General features: G+C 35.9%; 1 protein-coding gene across 3 annotated transcripts in view; it reads right to left on the bottom strand.

Moving 5' to 3' along the window:
- ATG5 (autophagy related 5) overlaps positions 1–27606 on the bottom strand; it is a 97611-nt gene that overhangs the window by 43757 nt on the left and 26248 nt on the right. For 2 of the 3 annotated variants that reach the window (XM_016217513.2, XM_016217514.2), the window contains exons 5-6: positions 25641–25803; positions 5307–5401 (exon numbers count right to left, since the gene is read on the bottom strand). In XM_016217513.2, the coding sequence (XP_016072999.1) occupies positions 5307–5401; positions 25641–25803 (258 nt within the window). The remainder of the gene's footprint in view (positions 1–5306; positions 5402–25640; positions 25804–27606) is intronic. The other variant, XM_016217515.2, reaches the window with a different exon arrangement.

Raw genomic sequence — 27606 nt, forward strand, 5'->3', positions numbered from 1 at the left:
AGCATCAAAAATCTGTATTACCTTTAGATCATATAATTAGGAAAACGGAAAGCAAAGCCCTCCTTCCTTTGGTTAAGGCAAGAATGAAAAATCGAAAATACACGATAGGGAATGGAAAAAGCTAAGAAAATAAAAATCGGCAAAAACTGAGACTCCTAAATTTTTATATTCACTTACAAATCTCACTTCTAAAATTTTAACAAATTCAAGTAATTACCAAACTGGAAAAGGGGTAGAGCCAACTAGAAAGTCATATAGGACAGTTGAGAACCTCAGGCTCTGTCTCCTATTTGAGAAAAAAATACTATCTTGACACAGGAGAGATCAGGCAGCAAGCTCTGCCCTAACAGAGGTCCCACCTGGCAGCCACGTTTTGTCAAGCAAATTTTGAGAATTCTTTAGCTCCCTACTTTCTATCTAATTATAGAACTTTATGAAAACCATTCTCTTTCTCATATTCATTCTCTCTTTCTCTCCCCCTCCCTCTCTCTCACATTCTTTCTCTCTAAATCCTCTGTTATGACACCAGTAAGAGGTATGATACAAATGACAATTTTCCCCAGAAAAGAATGATAAATGTGAAAAGAAAGACCTCCATTCTGTACATCTGCACTATTATTCTAATAATAATCCCTGTGTTAAGTAATTGCATAACACATTTTCCCTATAGGTGCTTAAAGTATTTACAATACAGAAAGCACAGTATAGTTAAATATACATGCCAGCATAAATAAATGCTGGGAGGTATACATCTCAAATTAGTTTTGGAACTCTTCTTTTGGGGATTCTTCAGAGTCTCATATATTTTATTCAACTATTCCACAAATAAGATGCTTTGCTAAACCCTGGGAATGTATTATGGCACATTATTATGGAGGTCATGGAAAACAGAACAGCCCCAAATCAACTACTAATTACTGATGAACAAATTTAATGAATTAACAAATATTCACAAATACCTACGACATGCCAGGCACTTTTTAGAGCCTGGACACACAGCATGAACAAAACAAATGCTCTGCCTTCATAAAAAGATGAACCACCTGAAAAGTATAAATTTCACTTTTAGAAGTGATTAAAAGTCATACGGCACCACAGGAGTTGAGTCAAACCGTGCCATAAAGAAAAGGACTGTTGTAAAAATGATCAACCTGCTCTGAAGCCAGGAGTTTAAATGTTTTAGAAAATAAGAGCTTCACTCGTATAATTACATAAGCCAATCACATGGCTTCTTGAAAGAACAACTGCAACCAGGTGTATGAATTCACTCAGTCACGCCCCTTTCATTTTCAGGATGAGGAAACAGAGGCCCAGGGAGGCTGAGGAACCTCCTATGGAGGCGCAGGTGTCAGTGTCAGGCCTCCCGCAGAGCCTGAGAGGTCTGCCTTCCAGTTCAGTGCTCTTTCTAGAAAACAGCTTTTTCTTTCAAGGTCAATAGCTTTATCCTTTTTGTCTCAAATATTTTACAACTTTCTGAGCTCAGTGAGGTTTGCATGTAGGCACAAATCATCAGACTAGGAAAGTGAAGCAAAAGGTGGTCAAAATAATTTTCTACTAAGCAAGTAAGGCAAAACCATGATCTTGGCCATACACTGTATACTATGCAACCCTTCCAACAGCTCTTTCCCGCTTGTTCCTACTCTTCTCCCATAATTTCAGTTAATTTTAAAAGTGTTTTGTGTTCTTCAACTGCTACAACAGCACTGCCCTTGTTAAAAACCACCATACATCTAAAATCAAGGAAACTCTGCTAGCTTTTCCAGGTTTGAATTATTTGAACGACAATGTCCTTTTCAGCTCTAAAATTATGTGATCCTTGAGGCTTTTAATGCCCCAGGATTAAATTAAATAACTACTTATGAAGCACTTACAGTGTAAAACCCTGTGCTAAATCCTACATAGATTTTTTTTTTTTTTAAGATTTTTTAAAAAATTGTTTTTTAGAGCGAGAGAAGAAGGGAGAGGGAGAGAGAGAAACATCGATGTGAGAAAGAAACATGTATCAGCTGCCTCCTGCATGACCCCCACAGGGAATTGAGCCAAGCAACATGGACATGTGCCCTGATCAGGAATCAAACCAGCAACCTTTTGGTGCATGGGAGGTCGCCCAACCAACGGACCAACACCAGCCAGGGCCATACTACATAGATTTAAACAAAAAACATCGGACCTTACATCAAAGCTATTACTGGCATGTTGAGGCTATTACTGCATGGGTGCTAACTAGATCAAGAACTATCTAACTTGGGCAAAACACTGAACCTGTATAGGCCTAGAGAAAGAGGTAATTTTCACACTGTGCTTCAAAATTTCCATAAATATCTGATGCTACAACTTTTGGCCACAGAAGGAGTGTCTAGCGGCCTGAGTCAACTCCACTGGTCCCCATCCACCTACCTCACCCCACCCCTTTTTTTTTAATCCCCACCCAAGGATATGTTTATTGATTTGGAAGGAGACATTGATGTGAGAGAGAAACAATCGGTTGCCTTCCACGTACGTCCCAACCAGGGATTGAAACCACAACCTAGTATGTTTCCCAACCAGGAATTGAACCCAGGACCTTTTTGGTGTATGGGACGATGCTCCAACCAACTGAGCCATCTGGCCAGGCCACCCACCCCTTCTAAGCTGAGAACCAAAGTGGGCTGCTGCTTAAAAAAATATTGAAAACCATTCAGAAAAGTTAAGGACTGCTCTAAAATTCTATGATAACCTGTTATTGTTTTTAATTCATATTTTAATCATCAGTATTTATGTCAGTGATGGTAAAGAAATAAATCCCTATGAAGAATCTTACCCACTCTACATATTATACTCAGTCCATAAAATCTCACTCTATTTTGGCTTTTCTCTGTGGAATAACTAAGCATATCACTACTAAATCCAGTTCTGTAAAAATACTCCTAAAGCTCCTTTTAAGGAATGTCAAGGTGGTGAATACAGATTCATCTAATGTGAGATATTTCTTCTCTCAATATAAACGACTAGGCGTCCTGCAGTCTTTCTCAAATTTTTTTAAAGCAAATATTGGAACTGTACTATTTGGCCAATTTGGAACAGACCAGTTGCCAAAACTGTTAACCCCTCTTCTCAGAAGATGGCTTTATTCCTTGCTGTACAGAAAAGACTGAGACTTTCCCATATGAGCAGCAACAAATTTTCCCCTCCTTTTCCTTAACAGTTCTCTGCAGTCCTCTCCTCTGCTGGGTTAACCTTTACTAGTTAATTCCACTCCTCAACTGCCATGCTCCATCAATTATTTTCCTTCTTATTTGATAGACACATTCTTCCATAAAATAACCTAAAAATCCTTTCTGTCTTAGCCTTCTCATTACTTCACCAATTCTGTATTATACTGTGGATGATCAATGGCTTATGATATATTGCCCCGATTCCTCTAAATAAAATTTCTTTCCTATGTAACTGTTAACACCCAAGAAAGTTTAGCTTTCCCTGACAATAAAGTTTTCACTTTATTGGGGGGAAAAATTATACCTCATCACATTTTCCCCCCTTGCTCTGGTTAGAAAAAAGCTCCAGGTCAAATTTGCAGGTCAATTTTAATAAATTTGAGGGTCTCACTTATTAAAAACTTATGTAATTTCACGCTGAGTTTCCATTTTATATTTCAGTAGCTTTGATTTTAAATTTTAATTTTTTTATATTTTGTGATTATATACTCTTGTACATTGCCTCAGATTCTTCATGATATAAGATAAAGTATAAACAATAAACTATGGTATTTCCAAACCCACTGTAATAATTGCTTAACAAAGACTTACAGAATTAAAATTTTACTTTCCTATTTAAAAAAAGGAAGCCGAGGAGTGTGGCTAATTAGATAATCTGGTCTTATTCCACTGAGCATTTTCCTCATTTTATTCCTATTGTACATATTATGAATCTATGATCTAAAAAATAGTTTGTCATTATGTTAATAAAATCAATGAAAAGTAACCTTATTTAAGTCAGAAATATTTTTCATTCTTTGAGTATATTGGGATTTTTGTTTACTTGTTTTCAATTAGACAATTTGTTTCCTCTTTGAACACACAGTTACATAATGGCTCTATAAAAGATTTAAGACGAGCTATCAAAGTAACTATGAATAAAGACTGTGGGATACTGAAAATGGCTACAAAGAGAAGTTATGACACTTCGTCTTTGAGTCTGAATGGAAGTTTTGCCAGATTAGAGTCTATGTCTTTAATATTATGTTTCCAATTTCTATTCTTAACTGCTTTTTCATATAGGTAACTTGCTTTCTGCAATACCATTCACTCAACAAATATTTACTATTTGCTACATGGCAAACATATAGGAGTTTCAAAGTACTCTACAGAAACACGGAGTTTCCTGACCTCATGAAAGTGTGCTGCTGCAAAGAGCTCCCACCATCTATTTTTTTGCACAACAATGAAGACCCAGCTTCTAAAACACACTCGATTCTTCTTATGTGTGGTAGTTATTTATAGTCACCACAAACACTGAATTAGCAATACTGAACCATTGCTCCTAGGGGGGGTATAAAGTTGGGTTACTGCAAACCTCTGGTCACATGTTCTTCAACTGATCAATATATCACTTTGTTTTATGTGTGTTTCTGTATAAAGACAGCACTTCAGCACTATGCTTGGGAGCTTTTTTAAGGATCAAAATCACCAACAAAAAGCACAAAATGTGGCACTAAATAGAGAGGAAAAAGTCACTGGTTCACAGTAAGAGAGCAGAAACAAGTCACAGCAATGCTGAGAATGTACGTATTGGGCAAATCAAATTTTTCGTCCCTCTGCACATGTCCAGGAAAGCACTGTTGAGTGCTGGCTTTGGGGTTACAAGTGAATTTTAGCAAGCAGGAAAATCTGCAAATACAGAATCTGTCGATAATGAGGTTCAACTGAGTATGAGTCAAATATTTCAGTGCAGTCTCTTATTTGCACCAAAAGAGAGAAATCTGGAAAGCCCTAAGAAATACTACTATGTTACTATGCAAACTTAAAGAGTTTTGGACTAGGGTACTTCAAGAAGTAAGATAGCCTGGCCGGGTGTGGCTCAGCGGTTGAGCGTCGACCTAGGATCCAGGCGATCGGGGTTCGATTCCCGGTCAGGGTACATGCCCAGGTTGCGGACTTGATCAATGACTCTCTCGTCGTTGATGTTTCTATCTTTCTCTCTCCCTCCCCTTTCCTCTCTCTGAAATCAATAAAGATATATTAAAAAAAAAAGAAAGAAAGAAAAAAAAGAAGTAAGATAGATGTCTTAGGCTTTCATAAGTTGTTACTGTTAAAAATGTAACTTCCTACCTGATATATTCTAAAAGGGATGTAACGAAATCCATTTTCTTCTGCAGGATATTCCATGAGTTTCCGATTGATGGCCCAAAACTGGTCAAATCTATCTGTAACGATAAATTATTTATTAAAAATGAACATTATAATTTATTTTTTAAATTTATCTTTATTGTTCAAAGTATTACAGATGTCTCCCTTTTTTCTGCATCTGCCCTGCCCTCAGGCCCTCTCTACACTACTGTCTGTGTCCATGGGTTATGCATATATACACCCACTCCCCTATCCCACCTTCCCTCTGAAATTCAGCAGTCTGTTCCATGCTTCTATGTTTCCGGATCTATTTTGTTCATCAGCTTATTTTGTTCATTATGTTCCACATGAGTGAGATCATGTGATACTTATCTTTCTCTGACTGGTTTATTTCACTTAGCATAATACTCTCCAGGTCCATCCATACTGTCCCAAAGGGTAAAAGATCCTTCTTTTTTACAGATGCATAGTATCCCACAGCTTTTTTATCTACTCATCTATTGCTGGGCACTTGGGCTATTTCCAGATCTTAGCTATTGTAAATGCTATGAACACAGAGGTGCATAAATTCTTTCTGATTGATGCCTCAGGTTTCTTAGGATATATTCCTCGAAGTGGGATCACTGGGTCAAATGGCAGTTCCATATTTAATTTTTTGAGGAAATTCCACACTGTTTTACATAGTGGCTACACCAGTCTGCATTCCCACCAGCAGTGTACCAACATTATGATTTAATACCTCACATGGGAAGATAAAAGTTGTTAAACTTCTACCTCTTAGAAGTTTATTTTTTTCTTAAGCTTATGTTTCTATAACTAGACAGAAAACAAGATATAAAATTAATTTTCTACATTAATGCTTCCTCTTCCTAGGTAATTCATAGACATTTTTTCTCATAAGAAAAAGCCTAAACAGATTATGACTACATGTGTTATCAAGGCAAAAAACATCAGACAAGGATGAATGTCTTGATTTTCCTTTGCTCTATTCTTACTGACTAAACTCTAAAGGCAACAGCTTCAAATGACCTAAATTTTAAACAGAACTTGCTTAAAGAAACAAAGTAAAAATACCAAACACAGTGAACATTAAACAGCAAAAAAAGATAAAATTACAGGAAATGCTTTGAAAGAAATGTGAACTGACTATCAAACAACACCTTTTTAAAATTTTCAGGTTCAAATTTTTTAAAAACACACTTTACTGAGATATAATTCATATATCATAAAATTCATCCTTTTAAAGTGTACAACTGAGTGTTTTTTAGTATATTCAGAGTTAAAGCAACTACTGCCAATGTCTAATTTCAGAAAATTTTCATCATCCCAAATCTGTACCCATTAATAGTTATTACCTTTCCCTCTCCTCTATCCCCTGGAAATCACTAATCTCTATTCTCTTCCAGATATTTGATATAAATGGAACGTACAATATGCAGTCTTTTGCATCTGTTCTTTTTCCCCCGCAACCCCTCTCTCTTTCAAGCCTATGTTTTCAAGGCTCATTTATGTTGTCGCATGTATCAGAACTTCATTCATTTTTACGGCCAAATAACACTTCATTGTATGGAGATACCACATTTTGTTTACCCATCCATCAGTCATGGAGCATTTGGGTTGTTTTCACTTTTGGCTACTATGAACATTCATGCACAAGGTCTTCTGTGGATTCATTTATATTTTCAGATTCACACACACACACACACCCCTAGGAGTGGAATTGCTGAGTTATATGGTAACTGTTCAACTGCCACATAGTACCTATGTCTTAAGGAATTGGCAAATTGTTTTTCAAAGAGGAAATACCAATTTACATTCCCTTCAGAAACGTGTAAGGGTTCCAACTTGTCCAAATCCATGCCAACACTTGTTATTGTCCATCTTTTCTACTATAGTCATCCTAGTGGGTGAAGTGGTATCTCCTTAGGGTTTTGCTTTCATTTCCCTAAGGACTAATTATGCTGAGCATATTTTCATTTGTTTACTGACCATTTATGCTATCTCCTTTGGAACAGTGTCTATCAAATCTTTTGTCCCCTTTTAAATTGGGTTGTTTTTTACTGTTGTATATTATAAGAGTTCCTTATGTATTCTGGGTACACGTCCCTTATCTGATAAAGGATAAGCAAATATTTTTTTCCCCATTCTGTGCATTGTGGTTTTTTTGTTTTGTTTTGTTTTTTAATATATCTTTATTGATTTCAGAGAGAGAAGAAAGGAGAGGGAGAGAGAGAGATAGAAACATCCATGATGAGAGTCGTTGATCAAGCCCGCAACCTGGGCATGTGCCCTGACCAGGAATCAAACCCCGATCGCCTGGATCCCAGGTGGGTGCTCAACAGCTGAGCCACGCCCGGCCAGGCTGTGCATTGTTTTTTAACTCCTTAACTCACCCAGAATTTTACCTTAAATTTTTTTTCCCCCTAGAAATTTCTCTCAGAATCAAATCTCTGTAGAGCACAAAACAGCTCCAGAATTTCAGATCAGTTTGGTTATTAAAGCACAATTCTCATCTACTAGATTAGTCTCAATCCAATTTACTGTCTATCCATTCATTCTGTTTGGCCCATCAAAACTAGATAAAAAATAAAGTTTAGTTGTTTCTTTTTATACTGTGACAGGCCGTAGGCCTTCTCTACTCTCACCCTCAAGTCCAATCTGGGGAAAGACTGATACTACACTAAGACTGGTAGGACAGGGAATTTAGAATCCAGCTAGTTCAGTGCAGTTTCACAAATGACAATTAAGGTGTAGGTTGTGATGAATTTAATTCAGAATGAAGACCAGACACTTGGTCTTTTGATTCAAAATCCACAACCATTTCAACAGCTGCAATCACAAAACTGTATCTTGATGTTAAGAGAAGCCCCTTTGACCACAGTCCTTTCATATATGAATCAATTATTCTTTCAGTGCTTTTAAATGAGAACCTTTGTTCCATCAAGTATTAAGCAAAAATGTGACAGCTAAATGATTCTTCATGCACACCTGAAATTTTACTGCCTCATCATTAATGATCTCTAGCACCTACCTACAACGCATGCATATATATGCTCAAGCCAAAGAATGAATGACAGAATATTATGTATAGAACTTTTCATGGAAAGTTTTGGGTTCTAATTCTAGGTTTGCAACTAAATAGCTAGGTAACCAGAAACAAAATTGAAAATTCTACCCTAATTCACTTTCTCACCATTCAAGTCTCAAAAGAAGTGTCACATCCTCAGAGATTTCCCTCATAATTGCAGCTAACACACTATTCATTTTTCTCCTTAAACACTTATCATTACTTGAAATTACCCTATTGCTTAATTATTAATTATCTCTTTCCCTAAACTAAAATATAAGTTCCAGGAGGGTAAAGCATTTGTTGTCAGCCCTATAAAGTTCCTGGCACAAAGTACATGCTCAATGAAATTTTGTTGAATGACTGATTTAGGCAATTGGGGAAAAACAAAATAGTGTAGTATAGCATAGTGGAAAAAGAAGACACTCTGGAGCTACACCACCTGGGTTTGCTTCCTAAATTTGCCAGTTATTAATATCTGGGTAAGTTTAAGCAACATACTTTTAAACTTCGTGTACTAATTTCCTCATCTGTGAAATGAAGATACTGAGAGTATATATTCATAAAGTCATTGGAAGGAATAAATGAATACACGCAAAATACTTACAAAGGTACCTGGCACAAAGTAATACTACAATGAGTGTTTTGTCTCTCAGGCTGCCAAAGACACTGAGCTTCTAGAGTCAGCAACAAGGTAAATGAAAGGTCAAAACCAGTATGGGAAAGTGGTTCTGCTAAAACCCCATCATTACAAGATTGCTGGAGTGTTCAGTCTGGCTCAGAGTGTTTAATTCTATGTGAATGCTACCCCCTGAAGTGATACGACTGAATGAACTTTGCCAGCAAGGTGGGGAGAATAATAGCCATAACATAATCCAGATGCAACACTTCACAACACCAAATGCCCTTCAGGTTCCATCTTGCTTCCTCCAATCCTTTCAACTACTATATAAGGCCCTTTTTTTTTCACTCTGTGGGAACAATTTAGTTGCCGTTTACCTTCCATCAATTTCAACTGCATTAATCTTCAGCTATATCATGAAATAGGTAGTGGGGGCAGGAATGGTGGTCCAAGAACATCTAAGTCAACATTTGGGGAGTCCTCTAGTCTTGACAGGCTAGTCTGAGTTCCACCTTTACTACCTTTAAGATCTAACAACCACTCCTTCTCAACCCCTCTCTCTCCTAATATGTCTTAAAATATTAGGGAAGAACAGAGTGAAAAAAATGAAGTTTCTTATTAATCTGGGAAGAGGCTCACAATTGTTATACCTGTACAGCATCAATCTACCAATGGAGCCAGGCAAAACTAGTTACTTTATAAATGGTTAAAAAAAAAATTGCTGAAAACCTAAAGAAAGCTAATCTCATCAAGGATTGGAAAAAAAAGCAGGCTGTAAATTTTAACTTTGACATCACAAGCCAATAAACCATTACTGCGAGTTACAACATCTTTAATGTATTCCGAGTCAATCCAGTAACTAGCTTTATTTTTAAGCAGACAGAATTCAATTATAGTATTCCAACTAATTAAGTAAAGTTTATTTCAAATTTGTTTTGAAATTGGGCCAGTAACAACATAAGAAAGATTCAAAATTTAAAATTTTCACAATGTAAAAAAACCCCCACTTATTCTATGTGCAAAGGAGAATAATCTTCAATTAGACAGCAGTCTTCACTCTAAAAGACAATCTTTAAAAATTATCTTGTTTGCCAGAAAGAGATTTACAGAGCTGTAGTACAGTGGCAGGCCAAGACTAATTAACTAAATGTATTCCTGTATAAATCACCTATAGATTTATAACCAATAACCTGATTTATTACCTTTCAAAACTACTATAAATTGAGCAAATGTTTTCCTCTTAGGCTAGATTATAGCTTATCCCTTTCCTATTTCAGGAGGCCAGACACAAACTGAAGCAGTAATCAAGCTCATTTTCACTTGCGCAGAGAGCACTCTAGAGTCATGGCAAAAATAAAAATCTATCTTAATTTTTGAAAGACAGACACAGAAATGGATATTCCATTACATTCACTGTCTCTTTGCAGTTTATTATGCAGGATATGGTCATTTCTAATACAAATCCCTCATGCTTCTGATAAAACGTAAATGAGAAAATCCTACTAATAATTACTCACTGGAGATGCAGTAAGTAATGCAACATTTCTCAGCATTAGGTGCTCCCTTGGATCACCAGAGGAGCTTCAAAAAACACTGTCAGATTCCAATTATTTCAGATTCCCTGACAACTGTATGGGAAGCTCTAAGATGATTCTAATATGTAGCCAGAGTTCACAACCTACAGATGCAATGAAAAATACTCTCATTTTAGAATCAGAGATCTAGGTTCAAAGCTTGATCCTACCTCTTACTAGCTCTGTGAGATCATTTGCTCATTTTCAAAGTTGATAATGTTTATCTAATTCTTCTGAGGAATCACTGAGATAATGCATATAAAAGTATCCAGGATTGGGCCCGGACAGGCGTGGCTCAGCGGCTGAGCATCCACCTAGGATCCAGGAGATCGAGGTTCGATTCCCAGTCAGGGCACATGCCCAGGTTGTAGGCTCGATTCCCAGCTGGGGGCATGCAGGAGAGGCAGCCGATCAATGATGACTCTCTCATCATTGATGTTTCTATCTCTCTCTCTCTCCCTTCCTCTCTCTGAAATCGCTAAAGATTTATTAAAAGAAAAAAGTATCCAGGCTTGGGACACCACAGGGATTTAGTAAATGTAATATAACTCCAGGTAAATTCTGTTCTATTTCAAATCCATCTAACCTGTTTATGGTGGTTAGATGAAAAATACCTCTCTTTAAAAAGGTCCCAATTTGCAAACAGTTCATATTGTGAATATCTAGTTTAATTCTAGGCAAAGAAGAAAAAAGAAAGAACAAAACAGTTGATAAAAGGAAAAGTGTACTCAAACAAGTTTTTACTTTGTAGGATCTGCACAGAGTTAAATCTATCAAACTTTATTTGCTCCAATTATATACCCAAGTGAATACTGGGAGCTCTAAAGAATTAAAAAAACAAAAACAAACAAAATAGAACATGTATACAATAGGCTTTTTCCTTCACTTAATATGTAGTTGGGGAAGCCAATTGACATACATAAAGTTATCGCAAGTTTTAATAGGCCTGATTAGTCCTTTATGTTGAAATCAGTAGTGCTTGACGGTTCAAGTCCTCCTCCACCCTGCCCCCATCTCCTCAAAGACAGATGACCAAGTGACAGATGCTAAAAAGCATGTTAAAGGTTAGGCTGGTAAAGAAGTGGTACTAAACAAAACACGACTAAAGTGATGCTAGTTAAAAAGTTGTGGGTCCAGTCCTGGCTGGTGTGCCTCAGTTGGCTGGGTGTTGTCTCATGCACTGAAAGGTCACTGGTTTGATTCCCAGTCAGGGCACATGCCTGGGTTTCTGGCTCAATCCCCAGTAGGGGGCATGTAGGAGGCAGCCTAAAAATGTTTCTATCTCACATCGATGTTTCTCTCTCACTCCTTCTCCCTTCCTCTCTCTCAAAATCAATTTAAAAAATCTGTAAAAAAACCAAAAAAAAGTTGTGGATTCTGATTGTAATAGGACCTCAGAGATCATTTTTATTAATAATAATATACCTGAAGAGAATTTAGACATTTTTAAAACTCAATATGGGTTTTACATCGATTTTCACAGCATTTTACATAGGAGAAAACTGTGGTTCAAAGCAGGTAAATGATTTACCCGAGGTCATCGAGCCAATAGACTCTCAGGGATGCTACCATATCACAGAAAACTCAGTTACATTTCCATAAATAAAAACGATAGTTGCTTGGTAAAATTCCAAGTTGAGTCAATTCAATAACCTATGATTCATTAACAAGAATCTGGGAAACCATTAATGAATGGAATGTTCATATTATCAAAAATTCCAGAGTTCTATACTTCAAATTCATGGTAGTGTCAGGTATAATAGTGAAGGGGACCAAAGTTTTGCTACCCCAAAGCTTTGCCTTTTGCAATATTAATTTAAGCTGGTTATTAAGAAACAAAAGACTCAGGACCTTTAACCCCCTCCCTTTCCTGTACAAGAGATTCAGCTGGAAAGACCTGCTCCAGGAACGGAAACTTAGCATATTCACATTACACCATTAGATAGGCAGGCACCAGGCAGTGGCCTAGTTGCTAAATGCCCCCATGTCCCATTGTTTCTGGGTTGTCTAGCAAGAATTTGCCTGCCACCTGTGTTCTGCTCTTCCTCAGCTACCAATAAACTGCCTATTCCTTTGAAATCTCAGAGTCATGCCCCCTTCTCTTTTGTCCATAACAGCATATAAACCTCAACTGCCCAGTGCAGTTGAGGTCTCATTTTATATGACACTCTCAAATGTGCATTCACATAATAATAAACTTTGAACGTTTTCTCCTGTTAATTTGTTTCTGTCCATCAAATTACTAGCCCAGCTAGAAGAACTTAGAAAGGGTGTGTGTGTGTAACTTTTTTAGCCCCCAGAATAAGAGTAGTTTAATTTCATCTCCTTTGGCAGTTATAGATGACAAAACTGAACAGTAAGCAAGTCACTGTGCAGAAATAACTAATATTTACTTCAAAATGTTCACTAAGTCATAATTTTTTCAGTGAGAACCAGGGGAAATGCACCATGATAATCAAGTGAAAACACTCAATTAGGAACTACCTCTTAGAAGAAGACAAGGACAATGATGAGTGAAACTGAAAAATCATAGTTCAAATTTTAGCCATTAGGGATTATTCAGGTAGCACTTACAACAAAATTAATTTGTCTTAACAACTCTTTCATTTCCAAAACAAAGTTGATTCTTAAAATTACACACATACCTCAAAAATTAGGTATACATTTTATTTCCCAAAACAAGTTTACTTTGAGCTAAATAGTATTTTACTTTTTTAAAAAATTGATTTTTTAGAGAGAGAGGAAGGGAGAGGGAGAAAGAGACAGAAACATTGATGAGAGAGAAATATATCAATTGGCTGCCTCCTGTGCAGCTCCTACTGGGGATCAAGCCCGCAACTCGGGAATCAAACCATGACCTCTTGGTTCCTGGGTCGACACTAAACCACTGAACCACACAGGCCGGGCAAGCTAAATAGTAGTTTAAACATATTCAGTAGCTTTTAGTGATGAATGATATACAGAATGTATTCTATATAGCACAAAAAATGTTAATAAGAACTTCCAAGAATTCTAACAGTAAAAACAATAGTTATTAAAATTTGAAATTATCCTACCCATTATTTCTCAACTTACTCACTTACAACTCAAATATCTGAATCTCACACAGTATTCTTTTGAGTATAATAACATTACTTGAGTATAATATCATTAATTTGATAGGTAAAAATATTGGGGGGGGGATTTAGAAATGTAAAGCCTTTCACCTTAACAAGCCTATGAGAAAATCTAAGAAGTATATTAACAAAATAAGAAGCTAAAGAAAAACAGCCACAAAATCTTGAGGTTTAGTTTTGAGTGTGGCTTATGGTAATTTGAAATAAAGTGACATTTTGTTGGTTAAATCTTTCATGGAAATTAACTCCAAGAATAGTCTGAATCCTAAATGGACTATGTGGGAAGAAATGCTCAAGTAGAATGTTACTTTGAAGATAATAATCAGAACTTGACTGAACACGCTGCATCTTAGATGAACAAATTTGTTTATTTTGTACTCATTTTTTTTAATGGGCTGCTTCTTTTCTAGTGTTTGGTTAAAACCTTGCAGCTCTCTGAATTCAGACAATGAAAACACTGGCAGAGTTTAATAATATTTAAATGTGATTTTCACATGAAAGGATTTCTGAACCTTCTACAGTTTTTAAAACAGTGAGAGACATGCAATGAATAATAAGAAATTAGCACTATTATAGAACTGCACTTACTTCTTTGGTTCAGGAAAAGACATCATTAATACAGAGAAATCTGACATCCAGAACTCATTTTCACAGCCACTAAATCAGGCCTGGTCTGCATAGGCAAAGATGGAGTAAACAGAATGCCACAGGGGTAGGGTGGGAGAGTGGTAGAGAGGCTTAAAATTCTGAAATTCTGAATAAAGTAATTTCCATGTCTTTGTTTAAAAGAACATGAAATAGGTACCTGGGAATAGGTCATACACTGGCCAGCATTAGTTACAGATTGTTGAGCTAAAGTATTTATTGGGCAATCCAGACCCCAGAAAGATAATGAAGAAATGGGTTGGAGACGAGGTAAATTTAAATGAGAGGTAAGAGAGAGAGGTGTTATTAACACATGTAGAACCAGATCAAGTGCCACAAGGAAAGCTGGAGAGCGAGGTAAAAGGAAGCAAAAGAAGGAAAAGAAAAAATATAGAAGACACGTTACTTCAAAAATGTAAGCACAATTAGTCTTACTGAAATGACAGTATACTATTGATTTACTTGTTATTTAATAGTCACCTCAGAAAAAATAAAATAACCCCCATCGTCCAGTTTACATAACAGAGTTGACTGGCTAAAATAACTTTTTAAATTTGTTTATATGCCAAATTCTTTTTGTTTAAACAATATAGTTCCAAATATGGTCTAATGAGTCATTAAATTAACAACTGAAAGCACTAGTTCTCAAGGGCTGAGCTGGTAACACAGATGAGAAACTTCATAAATGGTTTGGCCCAGGCTTTACATTTTCAAACATACCTTGCAAGGCTGTTGTGATGACAGTAGCAGTTCATGAAAAATGCCTAGGACAGAACTTGGGGATCCAATAAGTGGTCACTGCAGCTCTAAAGGAGAAGCAGTTTTATCCATTAACTCTACAGCACCTCTCTCCAGAGCAGTGGTTCCCAAATGGTGTGATTCTGTCAATGACGGGATATTTGGCAATGTCTAGAGACATTTTTAACACCATGATTGAGAGTAGGGAGTAGTGTGCTACTGGCTTCTAGTGAGTGGGTGAAGGATAGGAATGCTGTCAAATATCCTACAGCACACAGGACAGCCCCATCCCCACCCCAACATCAAAGAATTAACCAGTCCAAAATATCTATAATACCAAGGTTGAGAAATACGGCTCCAGTGATTCTCAAACTAAGTCTTGTGTACCACAATCATCTGGAGGAGGGTTTGCTGCACCACAGGCTACTGGGATGTACCCTAGAGTGTGATTCAGTTGGTTGAGAGCACATTTCTTTCTTTCTGTTTTAATGTTTTTTACTGGTCTTAGAGAGAGGAAAAGGGAGAAGGAGAGAGAAACATCAATCGGCTGCTTCCTGCACACCCCCCACTGGGGATCAAACCCAGAAACCGGGCATATGCCCTGACCTGGAATCGAACCAGAGACCCTTTTGGGTGCACAGGAGGATGCTCAACCAACTGAGCCACAGCAAACAGGGTGAGAGTGCATTTCTAATCAGTTCCTAGGTAATGCTGATGCTTCTGGTCAGTTGTCTACACTTTGAGAAACACTGGTCTAAAGAAAAGTGATGAAGAGTTAACTGACAAAACAAAAAAAAAATAGGAAAGTAAATACATCTTAGCTTTTCTGTTCTGTTAAGGAGAATTATGAAATTAAGTTTTGAAACAAAACATTCAAAACAAAATAAGTTAAACTATATATGCATATATACATTGGTATAGGTCTTGACAATGATTCTTTTGGATTTGACACCAAAAGCAAAAGCAACGAAAGTAAAAAAATAAACAAGTGGGACTATATCAAACTAAAAAGCTTCTGCACAGCAAAGGAAACCATCAACAAAACAAGAAAGCAACCAATCAAATGGGAGGAAATATTTTGCAAATGATATTTCTGATAAGGGGTTAATAGTCAAAATTATATATAAAGAACTCAGACAACTCAACAGCAAAAAACAAAACAAAAAGCCTTAATCTGATTAAAATGCAAAGATCTGAATAGATTTTTTCCAAAAATGACATACAGATGATCAATAGGTACATGAAAAGATGCTCAGTATCACTAATCAAGGAAATGCAAACTGAAACCACAATGAGATATAACCTCACACCTGTTAGAATGGCTATTATAAAAAAGATAATAAAAAGTGTTGGAGAAGATGTGGAGAAAAGAAAACCCTTGTGCACTGTTGGCGGGAATGTTAATTGGTGCAGACACTAAGGAGAACAGTATGGCAGTTCCTCTAAAAATTAAAATAGAACTACCATATGATTTAGCAATTTCACTTCTGGGTACTTATTGGAAATAGAAAACAAAACACTAACTTAAAAAGTTATATGTTCACTGCAGCATTATTTACAATAGCCAAGATATGGAAACAACTAAGTGTCCATTGATAACAAATGAATAAAAAAAATGTGACTGACATGATGGAATATTATTAAAAAAGAGAAATCTTGCCATTTGCAACAACATAAATGGACCTCAGGGGCATTATGCTAAGTGAAATCAAAGACAAATACTGTATGATCTCACTTATATGTAGAATCTAAGAAACAAAAACAAACAAAAAAAAAGCTCCTAGATATAGAGAACAGATGGTGGTTTGTCAGAGGAAGGGTGAAGAGGTGAAAGAAATGAGTAAAGGAGGTCAAAAGGTACAACTTTGTATTTATAAAAGAAATAAATCCTGGGGACATAATATACCGCATGGTAACTATATAGTTAATGATATAGTATTACATACTTGAAAGTTGCGGAGAGTAGATTTTAAAAGTTCTCATTACAAGAAAATAATTTTTTTCTAACTATGTAAGGTGATGGGTGTTAACTAGACTTATTGTGGTGATCATTTCTGTAATGTATACAAATATTGAATAATGTTGTACACCTGAAATTTAATATACCATTTAATGTTAATTATAGCCCGGCTGGTATGCTCAGTAGCTGAGCGCTGACCAATGGACCAAGAGGTTGCAGGTTCGATTCCCAGTCAGAGCACATGCCCAGGTTGTAGGCTAGATCCCCAGTAGGGGGCGTGCAGGAGGCAGCTGATCAATGATGTTTCTTTCTTATTGATGTTTTTCTCTCTCCCCCCCCTAAAATCAATAAAAGCATGTTATGTTTTTATTCAATTATACCTAAATTTAAAAAAAATTTTAAAATATTTTTAAAATTAAAATCAAAATAAGTTAAACTATAATATGTGTGTGTGTGAGTGTGTGTGTGTGTGTGTGTGTGTGTATGTAAGGCTGAAAGGAGGACTCCTGCTCTAAATTCAAATAGTAATGATGTTCATGACCCCAAGAGTGAAAATCATTGACCAGACAGATGTTTGTTTGCCTTTCCTCTATATAGTATACCAATATTCATAAGGAAAGCTTCTTAAAGTTTTTTAACTGGATCAAATATAAATAAAAGATCTAAGATAGCCTTTTTACTATAGATGATTTGAAATTTTATTTAAAAGGATGTTACAAACTAAACCTTTGTATTGCTGCAACATGAGTTCACCAAAAATATTTTCAATTACTAATCAGAGTTTAGGCTGAAGTATTAATCTAGTCATATAGATTTATACATATATCAACTGAATCTCATACAAAATGTATTCCCTACCATGAAAGATCTCTGGGACATATGACCATTCATTGTTATTAATGGACTCTTTCCAATAAACTTATGTTAGTGTAATTTGTAGTGTATTATGAAATAACTGTCTAAATGTTTTCAACATGTAGTTTTATTATCCATGATGTTCATTGCCAAGTATACCCAAAGCACTGTAAGAAGAGGCTATGATCCAAATTATTACCAAATTTATTCACTTAAATCATGTAATTTCCAAGAGCAATATTTCTCCAGAAGCCTAGCAGGGTATATTTATGGCTTTATATTAAAATGGCAATGTATAAACTTTTTAGATTTCCATCATTATTTTTAATTACAGAAAGTAGAATACTGAGAGATTGATTTAAAACACGTAATACAATATAGTAAAAACATTTGTTTGTTCCAAAGTAAAATTTAACTGAATGCTCAAGCAGGTTACAAATTTGTTTTAAGCAAACTTCTCAAAGTGGTACATTCTTGAATGCCACACACACACACACATGCAGAAAGAAAAACACATGATTTAGTGAATATAAGAAGCTGCCAAACATGCAGGATATAAGGGGCTGCTCCATGTTTCATTGCCCTGTATCACTGGGAAGATTAACTGTCACACCTTAAGAGATGAAATAAAGATGGCAGTTATTGTGAAAGTAAACAAGTATGTAATTAGAAGCTGTAGCATTTGATTCAAATCTGTTAAGCCTTCTCCATCCACTGGCACACACAATACTTAACACCTAACTCAATACATCTCCACATGAATGTCTCAGAGACATTTCAAACTTTTGACCTCAAAGCTGATGTTTTCAATTAGGCTTTGTTCCCCATCCCAAACCTATTCTCTATCTAGTTACTTCATGTCACAGTATAAAGATCACTATCCATCTAGCTGCCCAAGTAAGAATCCAGGAATGATTCTTTCTTTTCTTTCGCCCTAAATTTACATCTAATCTAACAACAGATTCTGTCAATTCCACCTCTAAAAACAGCCCCAGATTCATTGACTTATCTCCATCTCTACTACTGTTACTAGTCCAAAGTTCCTGTGCCCCCATGCTTCAAAAGGCCAAAACTAAAAATATCAGAGTTTGGGGTAAGGAAAGGTTTATTGATTAAGAAGGCACCGAGAAGATGGGAGACCTAAGCATCTTACGAAAGTACAGAGTTCAGGCTTCCTTTAGGCCAATGGAAGGGGAAATGAGAGGGGCAAGAGATGACTGATAAGCACAGACATCTGGGTGCTAGCAGGGGTCTGAGGAAGATTTTGTAGGAGGTTCCTACAAATCTCTGATAATCATTTTTTTTTTGTACACATTTCCCTCATCTCTTCTGTAAGGGACTGTTTTTTTGTAAAACTCAAGCCACAAGCAGAATTCCTGTAATGATTATTAGCATGTCTATCTGCAAGACTAAGTAGAAGCTATTACCCTGGAGACCATGGGAACAAAGCAGGCTTGAACAAGGTGGAGTGAGAAAGGCTGAGCATTTCATTGTTACACTATTGTCACCCTAAAGGCCATTACCATCCTATTCCCAGATCTACTACTAGAGCCTATTTCCAGTCTTCACTCACTTTCACTCTCCATTCAGCAGCCAACATGTCCTTATATTATTTTCTACATCATCACTCTTACAGAGTTGAGTCCAAAAATCTCATGTCTCTCTGTTTTAGTAGTATTGCTATTATGACACCACACATTTCTGGCAAGTTATCTACTACCTTCCACCTACGTCCTACTTAAAAGGGACAGGAGGAAAAGGGCGAGAAGGTGGGGGGTGGGACAACAAAGAGGGGAAAAAGGGAGGGGAGGGAAGAGAGAGAGAAAAGGGGGAGAGAAATTATGAACACTAATTATTATTCCAAGAAGTCCTTCTGGAATCAATTGAGAATATCTCATTATCAGAATTCAGATATAAGTGATTACCACTTTACAATCCTTGGATTTTGAGTCTTGTGGGATTTTAACACTGCATTTATAAGGAAACTTCAGCTTACAGAGTAACCTGCCATGGCCACACAACTGATAAGAGATGGCAAAGTAATGATCGGGCCCAAAGCTCCTCTGAGCAACAGATTCTCAGTCAAATATTTATTCTATTATATGCAACTGACAAAAACAAAGCAATCTAATTACAACCAAACTGTCTCTACCATATAAGCCTCCAAAGAGCTAGAACCACTGCATTTATCTTTTATATCACCTACCCAACAAAAGTACTTTCAAAATGTTATGACCTGTTACAAAAATCACCTTTAAGCTAATCACTATTTCCTCTTAAAAACCAGTTTTAAGTTAGAATGGTACACTACAAAATAATTTCTCTAAAACATTACCTAGCTCAAAGTGATTAGCCACACTTTAGAAACAAATGTATATATTCAAATTTAGCAGTCAAAACTTGCATTTATTTGAAGAATTTATTTAATGGCATCATTTCTTCTACAGTATATTTTAAAAAATAAGGCTGAAAACTAACTCATATACTAAAAATATTTTTTAGAGATTTCCTCAAATCTCTAGCTTATAAGAAAAACAGCTTGAAATTTAACAGAAAATAGCCTGCACATGTGACAACTGTCTTATAAATAATAAAAATGGTACTTTTTCTTTTCTTTCTTTTTTTGTGGTCACTAACTCTGTTGTACAGGGAAGTTAAATACTTTTACATCAAAAATGAAAACCCATAAAAAACACTGAAAGGCAGAGTATGTCTTAAATGAGTTTTCTTGGTTTCAAAAGCTTTTCTTATTTCTCTTTCACAGAGATCTGAAAAATTAAAATTAGCATTTGAAAGTATTCAAAAAATGTTTAAATCGTTTAGTTGTTATGCTCTACAGGTGCAGTTCTGAATATATAAATTTACCATCTGCTGTGTCTCAATCTTGACCAATTTGCAATTATACTAACCAAATGGTGAAATGCCTTTGACTTCACAAATTAATAGGACTTTCTTTTGGATGGAAAAATTCTTAAACATAAACTCTATTTCAGCAAATAAATTCAAACAAGGCACTTCCACAATTTTATACTAATATTAAACTATTTATAAAAAGCTGTAATATGACTTCCTTATAGTATGAGAAAGAAATAAAGGAGTCATTCAGTCAATATTTACTTTGTCTACTCTATGCCTAACACTAGAGTAGGTGCAGGGGATACCAAAATATGTAATATAGTCTAACAAGGAGAAATTTATATTCTAGCAGAATGCATAAACTATAACTATTCCAGAGTATGATGAAATATGAGAGCAAAAGTGCACATAAACAGACAAGGTGCCAGGAGTGTATGAAAACAATAGTTCTGCCTCCACTGGCTGTAAGCTCCTCAAAGACAGAATCCATATTTATTCAATCACTGCTGGGGGATTACTAGCTCCCAGCATAGTGTTGGGCACATGGTAGATGTTCAATAAATATTTGTTGGCTAAAAAAGAGGGAAGGTTTCACATAGAAGGTGACAAAAGAGATGAGCATTAAAACACAAGTAAAAGTTACATAGACAAAAAGGATGGAAAGGGCATTCCACTCAGAAGGGACAAATTAATTACACCCACCTTACACTAATTTACTCTAATGTAAATAATAACATTTTCTACAACCAGCCTTCACCCAGCTAAAAATTTCCTAAAATGAGTATTTTCATTTTTAAAAAGTAGAAAATAAACTATCAAAGTCTCCACTATCCACAGGATACCGCACATAAGATTTTAAGTGTATCAGCCCAATCACTACCAGTACAAACAAAACCAAAGAAAAGTAATTTATAACTAAGTACAAAAATGGAATAAAATAGTTTTAACCACATACCATTTTAAGTTGAATTTCATGAAACTCAAGTTATAAAATTTAACTTACTAAGTAATATGAGCTAAAACAAAAATAGGAAAAAAAAATTTAAGTCTTCACCTGATTTGTTCTGATTTTTAGAGAGAGAAGAAGGGAAAGAGGGAGGGAGAGACAGAGAGAGAGAGAGACAGACACACCAATGCAAGACAGAAGCATTGACTTGTCTCCCAGACATGCCCCAACCAGGGATCGAACCCGAAACCTAGGTATGTGCCCTGACCGGAAATCAAACCCGCAACCTTTTGGTGTACAAGATGATGCTCCAATCAACTGAGCCACCTGGCTGGGGTGGGGAATTAATTTTATTCCAAAAAATATCACTGAAGGCAGTTATTAGACTAAGTCTGATACGTTATGTTATACCAAGTTCTGAGTGTGTGACATTTTCAGTCATGCTTTAGGTCAATGATAAATATGAGCTAGCTGTTGGTTTGGTCAACCTTCTATGGGCTGACAAATATTTTCTAAAATGGTCAACAAAGGTAGTAAATATTTTAGGCTGTGGACTACATGGTCTTTCCACTATTTAACTCTGTTTTTTTGTGGCATGATAGTAGCATAGACAATACATGAATGAATGGGTGTGGCAGAGTTCTAATCTTTATTTACATAAACAGTAAACAGGTGGCTGGCCATGACCACTGTTTGCTAACCCCAGGTTCTAGAGTCTCAAAGTGACTTCTTCATAATTCTTTTATCAAGACAGCTTTCAAACACTTTCACACATACTGTAGTAGTACAAGTACCACATGACCTTACTCATATGTGGAATCTAGGGAATAGAATAGACTGACGAACAAGATACCACCACAGGTATGAAAGCATGGAACAGACGACAGATCTGAGGGGAGGTGGGAAGGAGGGCGGGAAGAGATTAACCAAAGAACTTACAAGCATCTGTGAACACTCTCCAGGGACACAGACAATGGACAGGTGGGGGCCTGGGGAGGGGTGGGAGATGGGTAGAGGGGGGTAAGGGGGGGAATAGGGGACATCTGTAATATTCTCAACAAAATAATAAATAAATAAATAAATAACAACAAAACCCAGTATGTTAGTGTTTCACTAAAGCCTCTAGAGACACCTGTAAGAGAAACAGAGATTCTCTTGTTTTACAGATAAAGAAATTGAAGCTAAAAGAACTGAGTGACTTGCCCTAAGAAGCTACTAGCAGAACTGATAACTAAAAACCAGGCCTTTGTGTTCACAATTGTTAATCATCACCCTCCATACCCAATTCTCCAATGCCTCAAAAGAAACATTTCAATCTTTTTTAGAATCCTCTGCCTAGGGATAAACTCTCTATTGCTGACTCATCACATTCACAACAGAGTTCAAGAACATACATTTAAATTATTTACTTCAATTCTGAAGCCAAATTATTCTCAGATCCCTTTTCTCTTTGGAAGATTCCTGGCTTCTTCCATTTAGGTAACCTGATTCACAAGTTTCCTAAAATGTCACTTCATCTTCAAATAGCCAGCAAGGAAACAGGAAAAGTATACCTTAAAGGATTGTAAACTCTTGATCATTTAATAAAAATTTGTGTATTCAGTAATATAAATGAGGTGAAAGGCCTGGTGCCTGCCTCTGAAATAATCTAGTTGCTAAATACCAGAGGTACAAATATGAAACGAAGGAGCAACTCCATGTAACTCAGGTCAAATCTAAGAAACTTAAAAGAAATGAGAAAACTTAATTTACAGTACAGTGTCATAAAATATGTGCCTTTTGTATACGAGTCAGATAATACTCTATATTTTGCATAATGAAAGTTTAATACTATTAAACACCTCTTTGACATGGTAATAATATAGTCCAGAAGATAAAATTGTATCACTTTTGTTTTTTACATTATAGTTTTTTGGGGGGGAGTAGGGCCTTCATTTTTATTCTAATAGTTGCTATGAAAGAGTGCCTTATACTGGACTAACTCCCTGTCCAAAAACAATTCTGAAAGATGGACAGAATGCAAGCAGTCCTTGCTTTGCATAGTAGTGTGGGACTGGAAAAGTGACCTTGCAAGATGTGAACATGTAAAGTGATCTTAACAGTTAATGGGAAAATTAAATTGTTCTGTGATCCTTACAAAACTGTCAAAACATAAAAAACTCTGACAGTTACCAATGTATAGAAAAATGAAAAAAGTAAATACGACTAATACTGTATTTATTTAGTACACAGTAATTTAAAACATTAGGAACATGGAGAATTAAAGTATTTTATTTTTTTGTAAAAAAAAAATACATAAGCATGTTTGAATAGTGCTTGCTTCCAGGACATGTAACTTACCAGCAAGCATCTTTCATAAACCATGGTGAACTGTCATACTCCTCTCCAAGTTTGGATCAATTTCTAACATACCACCAATTTGCGCTTTCAACATCATGAAATATCCCTGTCCCTTTAATGAGTTTTTTTTGCCAGCATCACTTCCTCTGGGGTAACTTCATTCTTTTCATCACAACCCCTTCCACATTTATGTGAAAAAGTTCACCTTCACTAATTTCCTGTGGCTGCTATTGAAACTCTCTCAAATGGTGGTAGTGTCCACATTCTCACAGTCAGCAATGTCTTCTATAATTCCATTAGTTCTATTCAAATTTCGCTTCCAAGGTTATCACTTTTTCTTTCTTTGCTTCATTTTCACCTTTCTTAGCCAATTCCCTCTTTTAATTATCCAGTGTTTAAAACATTCTGTGGGCTTATCACTGGAGACAAGGAGGTAACATAACTATATGCTTTGCTGTCTACAGATGAAAATAACAGATGCATAATGATGATTCACTGACAGACACTGAAAGAAGTGAAGTGACTGACTGATCACTGATCATGACACATATGCATTGTTGCACAATGATTCATGGACCAAAGAGCAAGCAATAAAGTTTGTACTTTATGTAATTATTCAGTTAATATATACCATGGCAAATAAAAGTGAACCAGTGGAAGGGGTCAATGAGGGAAAAAGGTGACATCTGTAATACTTTCAACAATAAAGGTAAATTAAAAAAAATAAAAATAGTAAAATTTTGAACCATATTCTTGGGAAACTGTTTTTATTTCTTTTTTTTAAAGTTGGGGTATAATTAACATATAACATTATATTAGTTTCAGGTGTACAACACAATAATTCAATATTTGTATATGCTGCAAAATGATCACCACAATAGTCTAGTTATCATCAATCACCATATAAAGTTACAAAAAATTTTTTTCTTTTGATGAGAACGTTTAAGATTTAATCTCTTGGCAACTTGGAATGGTGTTATTTAACTAAAACATGTTAACTAAAATTCATGCATACTGGACTTGTGCAAAGCAAGGACCTCCTGTACACAGAACTGTTTGAAGGCACTGGAGGGCAATCAGTGCAGGAAAGATTAAGGAGCTATGACCTCTAAAAGATGAAGAATACAGAGTAAATTGCAAATTGTCCCCAGTTTTTTCCTTGAGTACATTTTCCAAGTCCCAGCCAGGAGAGAGAATCTAAGCACAAAACAAGTCTTACTGTTCTGAGAAAACAGAGGTTGGAGTTCATACCCTAACCAAATGGAGGTACTTTGGTATGCAAACAGGGTATCAATTGCAATTCCAGAAGGATCATAATTAGGAGAAAGGCACTTTTTCCAGAAGCTAAACACAGGAAGTTTCTACCGTCATGTTATAGGCAAAGCAATCAGTCTAATGCTGGGGAATCCAGGAAGACAGGAATGTTGGAAGGGTACAATGTAAGAGATGACTGAAGGTAGCTTCTTTGCAAAATTTTGTGCTTAGAGATTGGAATCTAAACTTGTACCACCAATCCTAAGATGCACCAATTACTCACAGATTACAGTGACTTCATACTTTATAAAAGGGTATTCTGAAACGAAACAGTTATATTTACCATTATGTAGTCCCATCCAGAGCTGCTTGTGATCTTTTTTCTGCATTTCATTGATTACTTGACTTTTGTGCTTTAGAGCATCAGCTTCTTTCACACAAGACATAAAATGAGCTTCAACTGCGTCTTTAGATGGACAGTGCAGGAGGTCCTTTTCTGGAAAACTCTATCAAAGGGAAATATATATATACATATAAAACAGTGTAAAATTAGCTTCTTAAAGAACTGTATCTCCCCCGATTTTCCAATATTTTTAGTAAACCATCTCTTACCTTTCCAATAAAGAGACTTCAGTACAACTAAAGATTTAGGTATATAAAGGTATATTTTATACCTCTTCCAAATAATCCTTATATGATATGTTTATAACAACATGAAAAAAATATATGAAAGAGTACTAATTTTAAAAGTAGCTTTCTGACTGACCATACCCAGTGTTGGCAAGAGTGTGGAATGGAGCCCGGGCAGGCGTGGCTCAGCCATTAAGCGTTGACCTGGGATCCAATCGACCGGGGTTCGATTCCCGGTCAGGGCACATGCCTGGGTTTCAGGCTCAATCAATGACTCTCTCATCACTGATGTTTCTCTCTCTCTCTCTCCCCCTCTCCTTTCCTCTTTCTGAAATCAATAAAGATATATTTTTAAAAAAGAAAAAAAAAAAAAGAATGTGGAATGGAATTCTCACACACTGCTGGTAGGAATGTAAAATGGTACTACTTTGGAAAGCAATGTGAAAGTTTCTTTAAGCAAAGTAAACATATACCCACCATCTGATCCAGTTATTCTCCAACTGGGTATTTACCCAAGATAAAAAAGCCTATGCACACACAAAAACTTGTACATGAATGTGCATAGCAGCTTTATTTGTAAGATCCAAAAAAACAGGAAACAACCTAAATGTCAGGTAAATGAATGCATAAATTGTGGTATAAACTTATCTAAGTATACATTTTTAGTATGTATAGTTTGCTATAGACCAACTAGAGCTTAAGAAAGCTGTTAAAATGTAACTTTTAAGGTCAAATAGCTAAATTTATATCCTATACCTTCAGTGAATCTTTCAGGCAGTTGAGGCAAAGATCATAGGTCAGATAAGCAAGCAGTTATGCAAATGAGATGACTAATAAACTTTTCACTGAAAAAAAGAAAGCTAACAACAATAGCTAACACTAATTGAATACGTATGAGATACTGTGCTAAGACTTTTTATATGATTATAATTTAAACTTTATAATAACCCTTGAGGCAAATACTATTGTCATTGCTATTTTACAGATTTAAAAAAAATTAAAGCTCAGGGAGTGGATAGTCATACAGCTTGCAAGTGGTAGAGCTAGGATTAGTCTGACTCAGAGTCCCAAATCTTAACCACTATGAAATACCACTTCCTCCGTAACACCTAAATACTTAATGATTATATTCTAACGTTATTTTACAGGAAAAGACTTTGTTCTATAAGTCCTTCAATAAAAAGAGTCAAATAATAATGGTAGAAAATAGCATTTAGTCATAGCCTACTCGTATTGCTATATTAATAGAAACACTCAATTATTCAAGTCCTGGAAAGCTCCTGCATCATTTTTAAAAACTTAAAGTAGATGCCCTCCTACCAAGAGAAAAGTTACTTGACTACCTATAGCTATTTTCTACATTATATTCTTTAAATGAAAATAGTCGTTATCTCCTGTTCTCATGGAGTCTGATCTCATAGTTTCTGCTGAGTAAAAGGTGAGCCGCTATATAAACTACCCACTGGTCACAGTTACCTGGAGCAGAGGGAAACAGCTGAGACAACTGAATTGTTTCTCTAGGTACAAAGGTATTCCAGATTCATAATGCTCTTGCACTAGAGGTCCATAAAGAACTAAGGTGGATGTATTCATACATAGGAACACAAAGGCAAAGCATATGAGAAAATGTAAAATTTCATAAAAACGAAAAGGCAAAAGGAGAATGAGAGAGAGAAAGG

Source organism: Miniopterus natalensis, chromosome 5 (assembly GCF_054644295.1).
Source record: "Miniopterus natalensis isolate mMinNat1 chromosome 5, mMinNat1.hap1, whole genome shotgun sequence".
NCBI classification, from domain to species: domain Eukaryota; kingdom Metazoa; phylum Chordata; class Mammalia; order Chiroptera; family Miniopteridae; genus Miniopterus; species Miniopterus natalensis.